We start from the raw sequence: 14,834 nt of genomic DNA, 5'->3' as shown, positions 1-14,834 counted from the left end.
ATGAAATTGCTCTGTGGGTGTTACAGTGCCAACCTAGACTTCAGTAGGAATTGGAAACAGTTCAAGTTATTCCATGTGTGAAGAAGAAATCCAAGAATTGTTTCAAATGTCCCTCCCCATTGCTCATCTAAAGGTGGTTACCGTCAGGATTGGGACAGTCATCTCCCAATTGTACACAAAATCTGAAACCACAGAATGGAGAGGTAGAAATGTTATAGCAGGAAAAAGAGGGTCACTTACTTGGGCCCCTCAGCTCTGCTCCAAGCAGTGATATTGCAAGGTGAGAGACTTATTTTAGTGTACATCAGACACAGAAGTTGTGCCCTTCCTTACAGCAACAGAGCTCTTTCAAACATAAGAGTCAAATAAAAGTGAATCAAATAGAGGTTGTGGCTGCCTTATCCCTGGAAGTGTCCAAGGCCAGGCTGGAGGAGGCTTGGAGCACCCTGGTCTGGTGGCAGGCGCCCCTGCCCATGGTAGGGGGTGGGACTGCATGGGCTTTAAGGTCCCTCCAGCCCAAACCAGTCTGGGATTCTATGATTTAAGGACAAAACTTGCATTTATGTCAAAACACAAAACATATGGAGGGATGCTTTTCCAAACATAAGAAAAGGCCAGGACCAGATTCTAAATTTCACTTTTAACTGCAGTGTTGATTTCTCTTTCACAATTTGCTACTGGACACTTAAATTTGGTCAATCCTGCACCCCACATTTGATGAGGAGGAAGGTTTCTCTTTTGTATCTTTAAAGACAAACTAATATTGATTATATCAAATGCAAAAAAAAAAAAAAAAATCACAAAAACCCCACCAAAAAAAAAAAAACCCAACAAAAAACTCAGGTAGCCCAATTCTGAAGCACATCCCCAAAAGACTGTCCAGGGTCAGGTTATAAAATGAGTTATGACAAGGTCAGGTGGTTTCCCCATCAAACTATTGCTGCTACTGCAGGCAAAGCAAAGCACATGCAGCCAGCATGCAAATCCTGTAGCCTTTTACTCTTGTTTGGAGATTTATCCCAACCCCCTTCATTACACCCAGAAGAGATCTCAGGAATAATCACACTTGTGATGACCAACACACACCAGCCTCAGTGTTCCACTCCCATAAAAACCGCTGCTGGCAGAGCTGGAACACTGAGGGTGTTTGGGTTTTGCTGGTTCCTTACAGCATTGCCACAAGCCATGCATTTCACTGCCTGGGCTCAGGATCTAGCACTACAAAAATCCTCCTGGCTTTCCAGAGGAAACCCATGCAGAAGGATGAGTCATGCCAAGGAATCCCTGCTTCATTTGTACAGTGAAGGGCAGCAGCCAAAGGAGACAGACTGTGGCTCCAGTAACACAGAAAGAAATCTTGGTATTTAAATGCAGTTCCAGGTAAATTGGTTAAATGCAATCTGGCCCCTCCCTGTAATTCATGAATAAGGAGGACTCACAACAGCCACTATCACAACAATCTTTGCTCAGAAAGCTGAGTGCAGCTGGTTGGGAGCCATCTCTGCATTGCTGACCAAGGCTGGGGTGCCCACGGCCTCAGAGTGGCCAGGACAGCCTTGGCCTGGCACTGGGGTCAGATTTAAAAAGAAGGGAATGTATCTACAAAAAAGTAATGGCCAATACCTTATCACATATTCTGGGAATATGCACATTCAACCTGCTGAGCTGCAAGCTCAATCCTTCTTTTGAGGAGTGTGATGTGTATTTTACCAGAGTTCTCTGTGAAGTTGCTTTATAAAAAGGAGCAGCTCTCTTCTCAAGTCTGACCTACTCCACGATCAGAAGCATAACCACAGCAGCTTAACTCATGTCCTCGAGTGTATCTTAGGCTGTAAACCTGAACTTAACTGTTCTTGTCCAGTGTGAATTCCAGTAGGAAGGCCACAGTACTCCCCTCCTACCTGAGATCCTGCAGGAATCAACACTGTGCCACCATTTTTGTACTCATGCTAAAATACACCACCCTCAGCAAACAGCTCCAATTTAACCCAAGAACTCCTTATCACAAAATGCCACCAGGGTCAGGTGCAGATAACACTGCAGCACCCAGGCTGATAACCTGATCTTATGGCAACACCAGGCACAGAACCACTTTGGGTTCCAGGAACATGAGCTCGGACCTGAGTACCCTCCCTAGGACCCCAGCACAGATACTCACCTGCAATAGGCAAAATGCAACTTTTCAGAGACCATCAGGACATGGGGAGAAACTGAATTTGAGTAAATTGTTTACAGCATAAAGAAACTCCTGAAAAGACAAGCTGGCATCAAGTCACACTTCACATGTGCACTGTGCTGACCCAATACATCCGGGCAGGTGTACAACTTGGGACCAGAGGTGCAGCTGCCACACCCAGCCACACCTGCAGAAAGGACAAGGTGACACACAGGGACACAAAGAGCTTGTGCTGGTTTCAAGCACACCAAGAGCCTGTCAAGAGCTATCAAGTCTCTCATTAAATCAAAGAAGTTTTTTCCATAAAAGCAGGGTACCTTGTGATTTCCTCAGCACAAGGCAGAGTAAGAATCCCATTTCACTGCAAAGAACACAAGAGTTTGAGTCACCAATTTAATTTTATACAAGTCAAACTACACATTGTATAAAGAGTACAAGGCAGTTCTAATGCTTGCTACTGCATGTTACAAAAACCAATTTAACTATAAAGGGGATTTTTTGGGATAAGTCCTATTCCACAATTAAGGTGAACTGGCAACTGTGGTTTAGCAAAGCCTTTGTTAAAACTAGAACTCTAGCTCCAAGAGATTACATTTCCAATAAAGTTCGGACCTACACACAAGAGGATTATAGTTCTCCTAGTCTGAAGCAAAATGTTAACATAAGTGAGTCAAAGGGGAGGGAAGACAGATTTCTTTACCTGGGTTTCATGTCCAATGGGGATTCGGAGGCTGACAAACCATACAGCATACTAAGGACTTGGACCACAGCCAAGGGACACCTTGGTGTCTGACAACAGTGACACTTGAGATTCAAGCAAGAAACGTCAGAAAGCTTTTATTCTTCCGAATCTGGAACAAAGGGGGCTTTAGCAATACTGTAGGATACAGGTTCCAGAGTGCCCTTGTCACCTTTAATACAGTCTCAGTATGGGGGGAATGTTCTTTTGGCAAGTCAAGGTACAACGTAAGTCCTCCAACTTGAGTTTATTGCTGGTCTAAAATTTTCCTAGTACTGTTACTGGTTTATACAGTTTGCTGACTCCTTCCAAAATTAAGATAAACTGTGTGACCTGCCAAGCAAGGCAATCCTGCCTTTGGCAGCAAGCTGAAACCTATGAAACTAATGACACCCATAGTTCTAATGCCATGAAAAAAATAGGAAAAAAAGGATACTTTCAAAAAGCCCATATTTAAGCCTGTTTATATTCAGTTTATTTTTAATATAAAAACCACTTTGCATTTAAGAGTAGTTAAGTTACTCCTGCAGAAATGCTATAAAATCAAACTTTCAGCTCAATTTCTACAAAATGGGGACTCTTCCTGCTTTGTACCACCATCCACCTGGTATTGTCAAATTTGGGATAGAAATTAAACCTTTATGCCTTAGTTCTTAGGCCATTCACTCCTGCAAGAGAAAAAACCAACTTCTGAAGTACTAACATAACACTAATGGCCTGACAGGTAGGAAAATGTTCCATAATAGTGTGCAAGGTGAGAGGAGAGTTGTAGTCCTAATCTCTTGAACTGGATCTTGATCGTGAGCGGGACTTTGAGCGAGACCTGGAGCGGGACCTGGACGCGGCTCTTTTGGGCGGTGACTCGGAGCGAGCCTTGGCAGATGGCTGCTGCTGCGGAGAGTTGGAGCGAGACCTGCTCCTGGACCTGGACTTAGACTTAGCATCCCCTTTACCATTTTCTTTGGGAGAGCGAGACCTGGACCTGGATCTGGACCGGGACTTCTCAGACTTCTCCTTGGATCTGCTGTGCGAGCGTGACCCCCTGTCAGACTTGGGTTTGGATTTGCTCTTTGATCTGGACTTCCTGCTTTTGGATCGGGAACGGGAGCGGTCTTTGCTTCGTGACCTGGATTTAGATCTTCCAAAAAGAGAGAGAGAGAGTTTATTCTGCATGGCCTGCAGTGCACTTCCAGCAGCTGTAAACATCTGTCAGCAAGGCAGTTCCTGCACTGGCAGTGTAAACTATGGGGCACTTACCGGGAACGGCTTTTGGAGACGCTACGGGATCTGCTGCGGCTGCTCCGACTCCTCCGACTTCTGCTTCTAGACCGTCTCCTGGATCGTGACCTGCAGACATTTAAAATGTCATTCTCTTTCTCTTTGCCTGGCTGTGCCCTCCATCATCAAGTATAGGATGGAAGGGATCTTCAAGATTACCGTGTTCCACCCCCTGCCATAGCAGGGTCACCACCTTCCACTATTCCAGGTCGTGCCAAGCCCCATCCAACCTGGCCCTGGATACTTCCAAGGATCCAGGGGAAGCCACAGCTGCTCTGGGAAGTCCATCCTCACAGGGAAGAACCTTCCTGATTGCATGTAATACACTGTGCTATCTAGTAGAATAATCTAAGAAAGAAAAGCTGCTGCAGAACTTCTCAAGAGCAAGGGTGGTCCCACCAGGGTGGGTTTAACATACTGTCAGTGAATCACATCTCAGGTTTCACATGTGAAAAACTGCTCAAAATGGTTTTGCTGCTTGATGTAAAATGTTTTCTTCTACACTGAGGCCTCCTCCTACTCCTAAACCATCAGCTGAAGGTAACTGCTGCAGGTAGGGCACCCATCCCTATGGTGATTGACACCATTTTTGCTGCAGTGTGTCCCCTGAGTTACCTGGACCTGCTGCCAGAGTAGGATCGCCTGTGGCTGGAGCGTGGCTTGTCCTCCACCAGCCTGATCTTCCTGCCGTTTATCTCTGTGCCATCCAGCTTGTCCAGAGCGCGCTTCATGTCTGAGTATGAGCGGAACTCGATCACTCCTTCATTTGTACGTTCTTTGTGGGCATCTGCATAGGTCACCTCCCCAGCCTGCCTCATGAAATCCTGTGGGGAGCACAGGGCAGCTACAGAATGGGGGGGCTCTGCAAGCAGCACTCAATGCACACAAAGACTTTTAAATTGTTCTACTGCAACAAAATCAACATTGCTATTAAAGGAAGCTATTGCTTCCTGATAGTCACAACAGACTCCATACAGAGAACATCAATACCTACTTTTAAATCCTGCCAACTACAGCGACTGGAAAGGTTCTCAACAATCAGCCTGAACTCTGTACGAACGGGCGGTCCGTATTTATCTCGTCCCGATTGTCTCCGACTGCTATATCCGCCACCACCCCCACCTTGATTGTACAAAGAAACAAAGTTAGGTTGTCTCCTAGCATGAAGGAAGCTCAATGTTCTGAAAAAGTTAGTTTAACAGTCATATTTACTGGAGTAGGACTTTATTTCGCTAAGCCTCCAATAAACTTTGCAATTTTGCCATGATCTATATTAATGGCAAATCAAACAGACTAACATCCTACAAGTCTGCGCTCCTAAGATCTGTTAGAGAGTGACTGCTCCTTATTAGATTCACCTTGCTAAGTTTTATTTTACAGAACATTGTAAAATATAAAACTTAACTGATTACATGCATTTCTACATTTTACAAAAACGTTTACTAGTTACACTAAGTACTTACATCACAGTATGAGGTTTTTGGTGGTGGTTTGGCCACAAAACACGCAAGGTAACAGTCACCTAGTTCAGTTTAACCAGTTTTGTCTAACCCTTGGAATCCTCACCATCACCCTGCGTCTAATGGCAAAAGGCTGCTGTCGTCATGGCTTCCGGTAAGGTCAGCCAAAGGGTCATAGGGCAAGGGTCACACAATGTATGGAAAAGCCATGGCCAGGAAAGGCAGTCATCTTAGCCTCAGTGGACACAGCCTCAGCCCCACTGGTCACTTTTAAATTGAAACATCAAGGACTTGTTAAAAAGTTTGAATTGAACATGCAACAATTTTAAAACAACATACATTTGATTTTTTTAAAAAGACAGAAACCCACCCCCCCAACACCATGATTCCAGACACCACCGAAAAATTAACCTTAGTACTTTTAGTTACAGTACTAGGCCGTTCAAGCTCTACCCAGCTCAGCTCAAGAAGCTACACGAGCGAACCGAGCACAGAAATATTTACAATACCCCCCCCTTTAACACAACAGATTCCTGCTCCAAAACCTCCCCCCGCCCCTCCCATATATCCAACTGAATCAATCACATCAAAGTTCACAGCTGAGCGATTCTCCCCCAGTTACACAACGATATTTATACACTAACATTACTGATGCAACATCGCTGTCACATCTAAATGCTCCCAGGAATACTGTAGCCGTTATTTAGCAGAGCAAACCCTTTCTAGAAGGCCACGATTTGGCAGCCACAACTGCTCGGGGATACCCGAGGGCGCCGCTGGTGCCGAGGAAAACGCTACAGCCCCAGCGGTACACCGGATACCCCCCCGCTAACGGCCCTCCCCAGCCCCGGGGCCCGGAGCCAGCCGAGCCCTGCCCGCCCCTGGCCCTGCCCGCCGCCGCCCCGAGCCCCGCGGGGAGGGACGGGCCCGGACTCACTGCGGCTGCTGTAGCTGTAGCCGTCCCTGTCGCGGCGGGGGCCGCGGGCGTGCTCCACGATAACCCGCTCCCCGCACAGGTCCTTCCCGTTCAGCTCGTACACGGCATCGTCGGCGTCGCGGGAGTCCTCGAACTCCACGAAGCCGTAGCTGGGCAGAAGAGAAAGGCCCGGTCAGGGGGCGGCACAATGTAACAGGCCCCGATCCATTCCATGGTTCCCGGTCCGTTTCCCGGTCCATTCCGCGGTCCCCGGTGCATGCCGAGGCCCCGGGACGATGCCGCGGCCCCCCCCGCTCCACTCCCCCCCGGCCGCCATCTTGCGCCGGCGCCACGCGGCAGCAGCCGTGACATGGACGGGCCCGGCCGGCCCTCGGCCTTCGGGAGGGGCGGACGGATGAAGGCGCTCACCCGTTTTTGAGATCGACCTCGAGCAGGCGGCCGTAGCCGCTGAAGAAGCGCTGGATGTCCTTCTCCCGGACGTGGTAGCTCAGGCGGCCGATGTAGACGCGCGGCATGTCCGCGGCGGGGGGGGGAGGGGGGGAGAGGGGAGGGAGAGGAAAGGAGAGGAGGAAGAAGAGGAAGAGGAAGGAAAAGAGACAGAAAAAGAGAGAGAAGGAGCGAGAACGCTGGCGGCGTGAGGGGCGGAGGCGTTGCGGGCCCGCTCAGCACGGCCGGGCCTGGCGCACCACAATGGCGCCCGCCACCAGCGGCCGCTTTTATTGTGGGAGGCGGGGCGCTCTTACGCCACCGCGCCGCCGCGCGTGCTCGGGGGGCAGTGGTTGCGCTCTGCGCGCGCGGGGGCGCGGGCGGTGTCCGGCGGGCGCGCGGGAGCTGCGCGAGGCTGCGCGAGGCTGTGCGCATGCGCCGCCAGTGAGCGTTGTCTCAGGCGCTCAGTCCCACAGAGGTCCAGGGGTGAGCCCGGCAGAGCCGTGGTGTCAATCCCACAGAGCACCGGAATCAGTCCGAGAGAGCCCTGGGGTCAGACTCCTGCAGCAGGGGCAGGTACAGGCTGCCCCTCTCCCTCTGCCCCTCGGGATGCTGCAGACCTTAGCTGGGATCCCCCTTGATGCTGCATCTTTCCCAGCTCGCTCAGCCCATCCCAGCTTCCTTTCTGCCCTTCCCCAACCTCCTGCAGCTCCACTCCAGTGCTGTTTTGGGGACGAGCTGCCAGAAATGCAGCCAGGATTTCAGGTGCACGCTAAGCAGGATTCAGGCAGTGCTACGAGGATGTGCTCTCCATCAGGGAGGAAGGGAAGAGCAAACACCCCCAGCCTTTCATTCCCTGGGGCTGGGCTGACAGGAGTGTTTTTCCACTCTCTCCTGTGTAGAGTTTCCATGGCTCCGTCCCCCAGAGCCCCACTGCCCTCTCTGGGAGCAGCAATGGCCAGGTCAGTCTGTCATTCTCTGCTGCCACTCAGGACGAGTTCTCCCCTTGCAGGCACACGTCCTGATGGAGGGACCAGCACTTGGCTTTCCTCTCCTCTCTCCCCACTGGCTGCTCTCACATGGCCAAGGCCAAACACCTTTCTATTAACAGCAAACTTGGGACTCTTCCCTGCCCTTCCAGATATCTAGAAATCTGAACATGGGTTTGGACACCAGGAATTCCCAAAACCATGCAATGTCAATAGGGACAGTGAGGACATTGAGAACTAAAGGTTCTAGGGCACCGAAGCCCAACATGGAGGAAAATCAGCAGCCTCAGCATTAAGTACCTTCGCCATGACTACAGCATCTTCTCCTCCTTAGTCAGAAGAATGGAATGACAAAAGTTAAACTGGAAAAAGGCGCCCCTTAGAACTATGAACACAAGGTCCAAACGTAGCTAGGAAATGGCCCTTTGTGGCATCTGCCAATCTCACCAGCACATCCTTCCTTTCCTTCTCCAGGTCCTCCAATTTCCTCTTCAGAGATTCCACCTCCTGACGAAGAGTCACAGCCTCTTCCTGCCTTTCAGTGGCCTCTTTCTCCAGGACAATTTGGCGAGAGATGTGCCTGGCTTCTGCTTTAAACCACTCTGCAGCAGAGAAGGGGAAAGGAGAGGGGAAAGTGGAAGGGGAAAAGCAAAACAAAGCCAAACAGATGTGCATCCTGCAGAGACAACAGCACTGTCTTCTCTGCTTGCCTGTGTTTGTCAGGCCCCAAGCCCACAAAGGTTCCAAAGCTGACAGAAATGAAGGAAACTTCTCAGCCCAGAAAAAGGCAGGAATGAAAGGGGCAAGGTTCAGAGGGATAGGAAAGTGTGTTTGCTCTTGGCCTTGTGCAGAGTGAGCAAGGCAAGAGAGATGAAGGGAAGGGGATGCCTGTGCAGGCCTGCTCCAGTGGGGCCAATAGCCTGCAGGCTCTAGCAGGGCCTGGAGTTTGAGGCAATGGAGCTGAGGCATCCAGCTACAGCTCCTTAGCACAGACACAGCACCTGAGAGGCACCAGCTGTGCACGGGATCTGCCCTAGCTCAGCCAGATGGCACTGCCAGCCACATCCTCTTTCTCAGGAGAAAGCTTTCACTGGCACTCGGAAGGATAAATCTCCTGCTGCTCGTTTTATCCCTCTCTTCCATTTCAGGGCAGTGCCCTTTTCCTCTGCATGGGATCGGATATTCCCGCTGGTGAGACAGGATGGGGCAGTGGGTGGGAGAGGAGAAGCTGTACCTTGCATATCTTCCTCCATCTGTTTCTGCAGATCCTGATTGTGGGCTCTGAGATTGTCCCTCTGAGCCTGTGTCTTCCTCAGCTCCAGCACCACGGCCTTACACTGTGTGGCCATGGCCTCTGCTCTTTTCTCAGAGCACTGGAGCCTCCTACGCAGCTCAGACACCTCAGTTTCCAGCAGCTGCTTCTCATGACTTGCCTGGTGATCTCTCTTCTCTATCTCGGCCAGCAGCGAGGCCTGCACCTGGAAGATGGATGCACACAGCCTCAGGGACAGGGCTGCTCCTGAGGCAGCAGAGTGGGCCGCAGGGAGAGCAACAAAGAAGAAATTATTTCAGGCAAAAAGCACGCCAAACCCAGAAGGCACAGAAGCAAGGATTCCAATGGAGACAAACGGAGGGAAAACAAGTAAGGGAGGCAATGGGCATCCTTGGGCTGCAGCTCTGAACAGCGGCTCAACTGGCTGCGCTGGAAGTGCCCTGCCCAGCCTGCCACAGCCACCTCTGTGTCCCCACATTGCTCAGTGCCTGGCACAGGCACACACTCTGTCTGGGACAACACTGCTAACAGAGGGACAGAGAAGCCCCAGAGGAGTCTGCTGCTGCTTCTCTTCCCAGACTTCCTGCTGGGACCCTGGAGAGGATGGGGGAAAACTTCTGCAGCAGACACCAAATCCAGCCTCAGCCTCAGGATGCAGCAGCAGCCCCGAGCAGAACAGGGTAGCTGTGGATGCTGCTGGGAGGGGGGAAAGAGGTTGGAGCCTCCAAGTCAAAGGTGCTGTTGTGTGTACCTGGAGAAGAGGATGCCACTACACAGCTTACCTGGTCATTGACCTCCTGAACTTCTCTTCTCTGCTGAGTACAGAGCTGCTCTGCCTGCTTAAGAGCAGAAAATAACCGAGACACTCGATTTTTCAGTGCCAGGTTCTGTTCTGCCAGTGTTCTGAGGCACTGGTTCTTCTCCTCCAGAGACAGAATCAGCCTAGAAGGAAAGTCTGAGAAAACCCTGGGATCAGTCCCACAGAGCCCTCTCACAGTCTCCTGAGAGCCTAGGATGCTCCAAGGGCTCTGTCTGTGGGGTCCCTTCCAGGTATGGCTGCACAGAAGAATCCCAAACATCTGCCTGGAGTCACCAAGAGTGTGTCCTGACTTCCCTTTAATGGTCTGAATTAAGAAAATTCTTCCAATCTGTTGATAAAAATCCTCTCAATATGTAGATAAATGCACTGTTACAGTCTGCTGGGCTTTACATTCAAAGTATTTCTGGTGTACACTATGATTTGTATATTTGAGACAAACTTCTATATATCTAATTATTATATTGTATTACATTAAATATTTAGATCTTATATAAGCATTTCTATTCTAATGCAAATAACATTTTTATGTTGTATACTACATAATCAAAGTAATAAAAAGGCCACATTTAGTTCTACTCCTGGATTTTTCCCAGCTGCTTTAAAAGCAGCTTGTGTTCACTGCATGCTTCTCTCCTGGAAAATCCCTGTCTGTGACAGCCCAGGGCACCACCACTGCCTTCCCTTTCCTGGGTGTTGCCTTGAGTGAATCTGTAACAAAGCAACTGCTGAGTTTGAGTTAAAGAACTGGGAGAATCTCTCAAGTTTTTTTCATTTAATAAAACTTGATTCACGAGTGCAACAGGCACTGTTACAGTGGAAAGGGCTTGGATGATTTCACAAATTCATGGAGTATTTTCTGTGTGCAGTTGCAGCAAGTAATTTACAAGTTGCTGTATTATTTTTTTCCTACAATATGAAGATATTTTGACTTGTAGGTAAATTTAGCCTTTACACATCTCTGTGTAGAAAATTCAAAAAGCCTTTTTTAAGTCCTTAATAGCCCAACACAGAGAGAAACAGTACGAGAGATGCTGTACCTTGTCCCTGAGCCTACTGAATTAAAAGCTCTCCTGGAAGTGTTGGGATGTAGCTCACAGTCAGGATTTTCCACGTTTAGCTGTTCTGTTGGAGAACAAGCTCTGAAGCACCAGAGCTTTCTCAGAAACTGGTAAGTGGGAAAACTGTTTATTACTAAAGTGTCACAGTGTCTCTGAGCCTCTCCTGTGAGCAGCAACACCTTTGCACTGAGTGGAGCATAAACAGATCTAAGGATGAATTCTACCAAAGACTTAAAATGTAAAAAAACCCCATTATTTAAGTAATTTGTATCTCCTTTGGGATAACTGCAGGTTGTAGTGCCTAGTCCCACAGCTCCTCTCCCCACAATAGCTGGATTCTGTTGTTTTCCACTCCTGTTCTCCCCAGAAAATGACTACCTGGCACAAATTTAAAAACTCTTGATAGGGGCATTCACCTGGAATTCTCTGTGCTGGCACCTATGGAGCTGCCTGTGAGACCCACTGGAAACAAACCCATTAGACAGGAGCAGCTAAACCATCCTGTGCCTGGTGAAGGCAGTGTGAAAGCCTGGACTAAGGTCCAAGGATAAGAAGGAAAACTCAGCCTGGTTTTAAGGGCTTCCCTGCAGATGCAGGCTCTTCTGGACCAGAGCCCTGAGGAACTGCCTTTCTCCAAATATCTGCCCTTCAGTGCTGTTTTCAAAGCCCATAAAAGCTGCTCTCTCATAGATGATGATGCTCATTTCAACATCTCTGCCTCTCAGTATAAGGAATTTCTTTCCCTGTTCCAACAGGGAAAAAATTCTTGATGGCAAAAGTGCTATCCATGCAACCTCTGATCTCTGAGCCCTTGGCTGGTGTTTACATCAGCACCTTTTCTAGAGAGAACATCCCTGTGCCCTGGAGGTGGATGAAGTGCAGCCTGTTCAGCTCAGGGCCATACAGAGTGGGAATGATCACAGCCTAGGTTTTGTGCACACAGAGAGTTGGGCTTTGGCCCTGCCCACCCTGGGACCACAGGTGGTGGCAAACAGAAGTACAGGAGGGAATTGGTTCTCCTCTAATGAGACAACCTGACAAACTCACTCCCAAAAGCAAAGCCAGGTTAGAAAAATCCCAAAACCAGCTGGCAACAAAGCAAGATTAGAGACAGATCAGAAAAGGGACAAATATCACTAGGAGTGCATTTGCTGGGTCAGGGAGTGTCTAGATGGGAAAAGGAGACACAGTTCCCTGCTTCCTGCTCGTGTGTGAGCAGATCCAGCAGGATCTCAGCACAGGCACCTCCCCGGGGCTGGGCAAGCACGGTCCCCAGAGCAGCTCCTCAGCCAGTGCCCCTTTCTACAAAGCATCAGTGCCTGGGCTCCGTGTGCTCTTTGGAATATGCAGAGGATGAGGAGTCCTGCGTCCCACAGGATGCTGATACACCAGCACTAGCTGTTCTGTCTTTCAGGTTTCAGAGACCCTGATAATGTGGTGGCTGTCTCTGGTAGAACATCTCAAGGCCCCTGGCAGGTGGCAGCAGAGTGAGATTTGCTGAGGCCACAAGGAAGGGAAGGGAGGATTCATGTTGGGATCTCATCCTTTTGTTTTGTTTTTCCATTTCTGTCCTTCAGGAGGAATCCAGAGTCTTCAAGGTGTCTCCTCACTTGGTGAGGAGACAAGGTGTCTCCTCACTCCTCCACCGCCCTCTCAAGACATTTGCAAATCTTTCCTTCTCACATCCTCTGCCCTTTTTTCAGTGTTTGTCCCCCATAATCAGTAATGTGTTTTTCACATTGTTTGTTCTTCTCCCATCTTTCTCCCACCTTGGTCCTGGATTAGGACCAGCCTGGGGCCCAGAAGGTGAATGGCAAAACCTTCCCCTATTCCAAGGCCATTTAGGGACCTCTCTGACCAGCCTTGGCTGTAATTAGGATGGCCTCACCCTTGTGCTGTCTTATTCCTTTTCTTTTGGTCTGTTAGAAATCCTGGAACACGAGAACTGGCTGTAAAACAGTGACACAGCGACCAGAGGTGAACCTCATCTCTCCCACAGTCCAGGCAGTCTGGCAGAGGTTGCTCAGAGCAGAAAAGATCCGATTACCTCCATCCTTCTGGATCAGTGCCTGACGTCTCTCTGTGTGCCCTGTCATTTTTACACCCTTGATTGGCAGTCCTGTTCCTGATGCCCACGAGCACACAGCAGGCTCAGCCCTGAATCCACAGCTTTCCTCACACCCAGAGGGATGTGTGCTCCTGGGACTCAGCAGAAAGTCCAAACCGGTGAGTTTTATGGTTTGATCCACCAAATCAGCTAGAGCTGCACAACTGGAAGCTGCAACTCTGTAGTTCAAGCCTTTATTCCTTTTCCCTGGGCATTTAAAGGAAACGAAGACAGATGAGTATCGTGGTGTTTCTGTGCCACAGTGGAAGGAGGGAGGAGTGTCAGAAGAAGAAATTACATTCATCTTTTTCCCTCCTAAGGGAAAGGCTCTGATCTCTTGCTACAAAGGTTTGAATCTGTAATTAATCATAATCTGTGACATATGAAGCAGAACTCTGGTAACCTTCTACAGGCCTTTTATTATTAGTCCAATATAAATATCAATGTAATTTGTCTGTCTTGCTGGGGTCTAATATTTGGCTGGTGATTATTTCTTATAACCTGTTGTCAGAGGAGCTCTCAGTGTGAAATTCATGTTCTTTCTCCAGCCATTCCAGCAGCAGGTATGGGCATATAGGAATGGCTCACGAAAAGAGTCTAAAGTGTGCATATTATGAATTTATTATCCACCAGCTCTGTGTTGCTAGACTGGTGTGTCAGGATGCTGCTGTCAAATGTCCAACCATTGTATTTCCCTTTCCCATCACCCTGTTCTCATCACACTTCTCTGACTGGGAGCCCAGTTCTAAACATGGGGCCTGCTCCAGAGGCAAAATAGGCAGGTTTTCTCTCATTTTCCCATAGTTCCTCTTGGAGAGCCCATAGACAGTGACAGCAGAAAGATTCACGTGCAAAATGACCCAACTCAGTTCAGGTGTTCCTGGGGTGCTTCACTGCTGGGGTCATTCCCAGCATCCCTGGGTGTCTCACCTTCATCTTCCTTGTATTTGTGGGGAATGGAGGGAGAGTAGAGGGCAGGAGGTGTCCCTGTGGCACCTGAAAGTGTGGCCCTGCCTACAAGGGTCCCTTCTTCTTGCACGTGGCTTTTTGTCTCCAAAATTCAGGATCAGAGAATATTACAGGGTATAATGTTCTCTTTCATAGGATGGGGGCAAAAAAGCAAAGGCATAAAGAAGCAATGTCTCAGAGACAGGCCACAGCAAATCAGTGAGCTTCAACTGAATGATTTTTCTATGGATTTTTAGTTCTCCAGGTGCAATTCCTAAGGATTTTAAGTTCTCTGCCCTGTTAAAACATGAAAGCTCCAAAAGCTATTGGCATCCAGTCATGGCACAAGCTAAAACTGCCTCTCAGTCAGGTGATGTTACCAGCTCCCAGGAGCTGACCAAGCAGCTCATCCATCTGCTGTGCCTTAGCACCTCCTTCAGAGCCATCCCAGCCACTGACTCCTGGGTTTGGATCAAAATGGGACCCACTGGCACATATATAGAGAACTGCCGAACTGACTGTGACTGTTTCTGTGCAGCACTGCTGGAATGGGACTTTTCCCCACTGTTTTCCTTTGCAAAATGTGAGGGAATGTCCTCATATGCCTTGTGGGTCCCCTCTGG

The 14,834-nt window shown here is 49.1% G+C and overlaps 1 protein-coding gene across 1 annotated transcript; it reads right to left on the bottom strand.

The window, feature by feature from the left end:
- Positions 1-2,987: 2,987 nt before the first annotated feature.
- Positions 2,988-7,267, bottom strand: SRSF6 (serine and arginine rich splicing factor 6). The gene is made up of 6 exons (XM_050982067.1): positions 6,999-7,267; positions 6,591-6,739; positions 5,188-5,315; positions 4,809-5,017; positions 4,173-4,262; positions 2,988-4,053 (listed from the first exon to the last, which is right to left on the bottom strand). Exons 1-6 carry the CDS (start codon positions 7,103-7,105, stop codon positions 3,690-3,692), a joined length of 1,047 nt encoding a protein of 348 aa, XP_050838024.1. The 5' UTR covers positions 7,106-7,267; the 3' UTR covers positions 2,988-3,689.
- Positions 7,268-14,834: the final 7,567 nt, after the last annotated feature.

The sequence above is a fragment of the Serinus canaria genome, chromosome 20 (genome assembly GCF_022539315.1).
Source record: "Serinus canaria isolate serCan28SL12 chromosome 20, serCan2020, whole genome shotgun sequence".
In the NCBI taxonomy this organism is placed as follows: domain Eukaryota; kingdom Metazoa; phylum Chordata; class Aves; order Passeriformes; family Fringillidae; genus Serinus; species Serinus canaria.
This window is presented reverse-complemented; position numbering and strand designations above follow the sequence as displayed.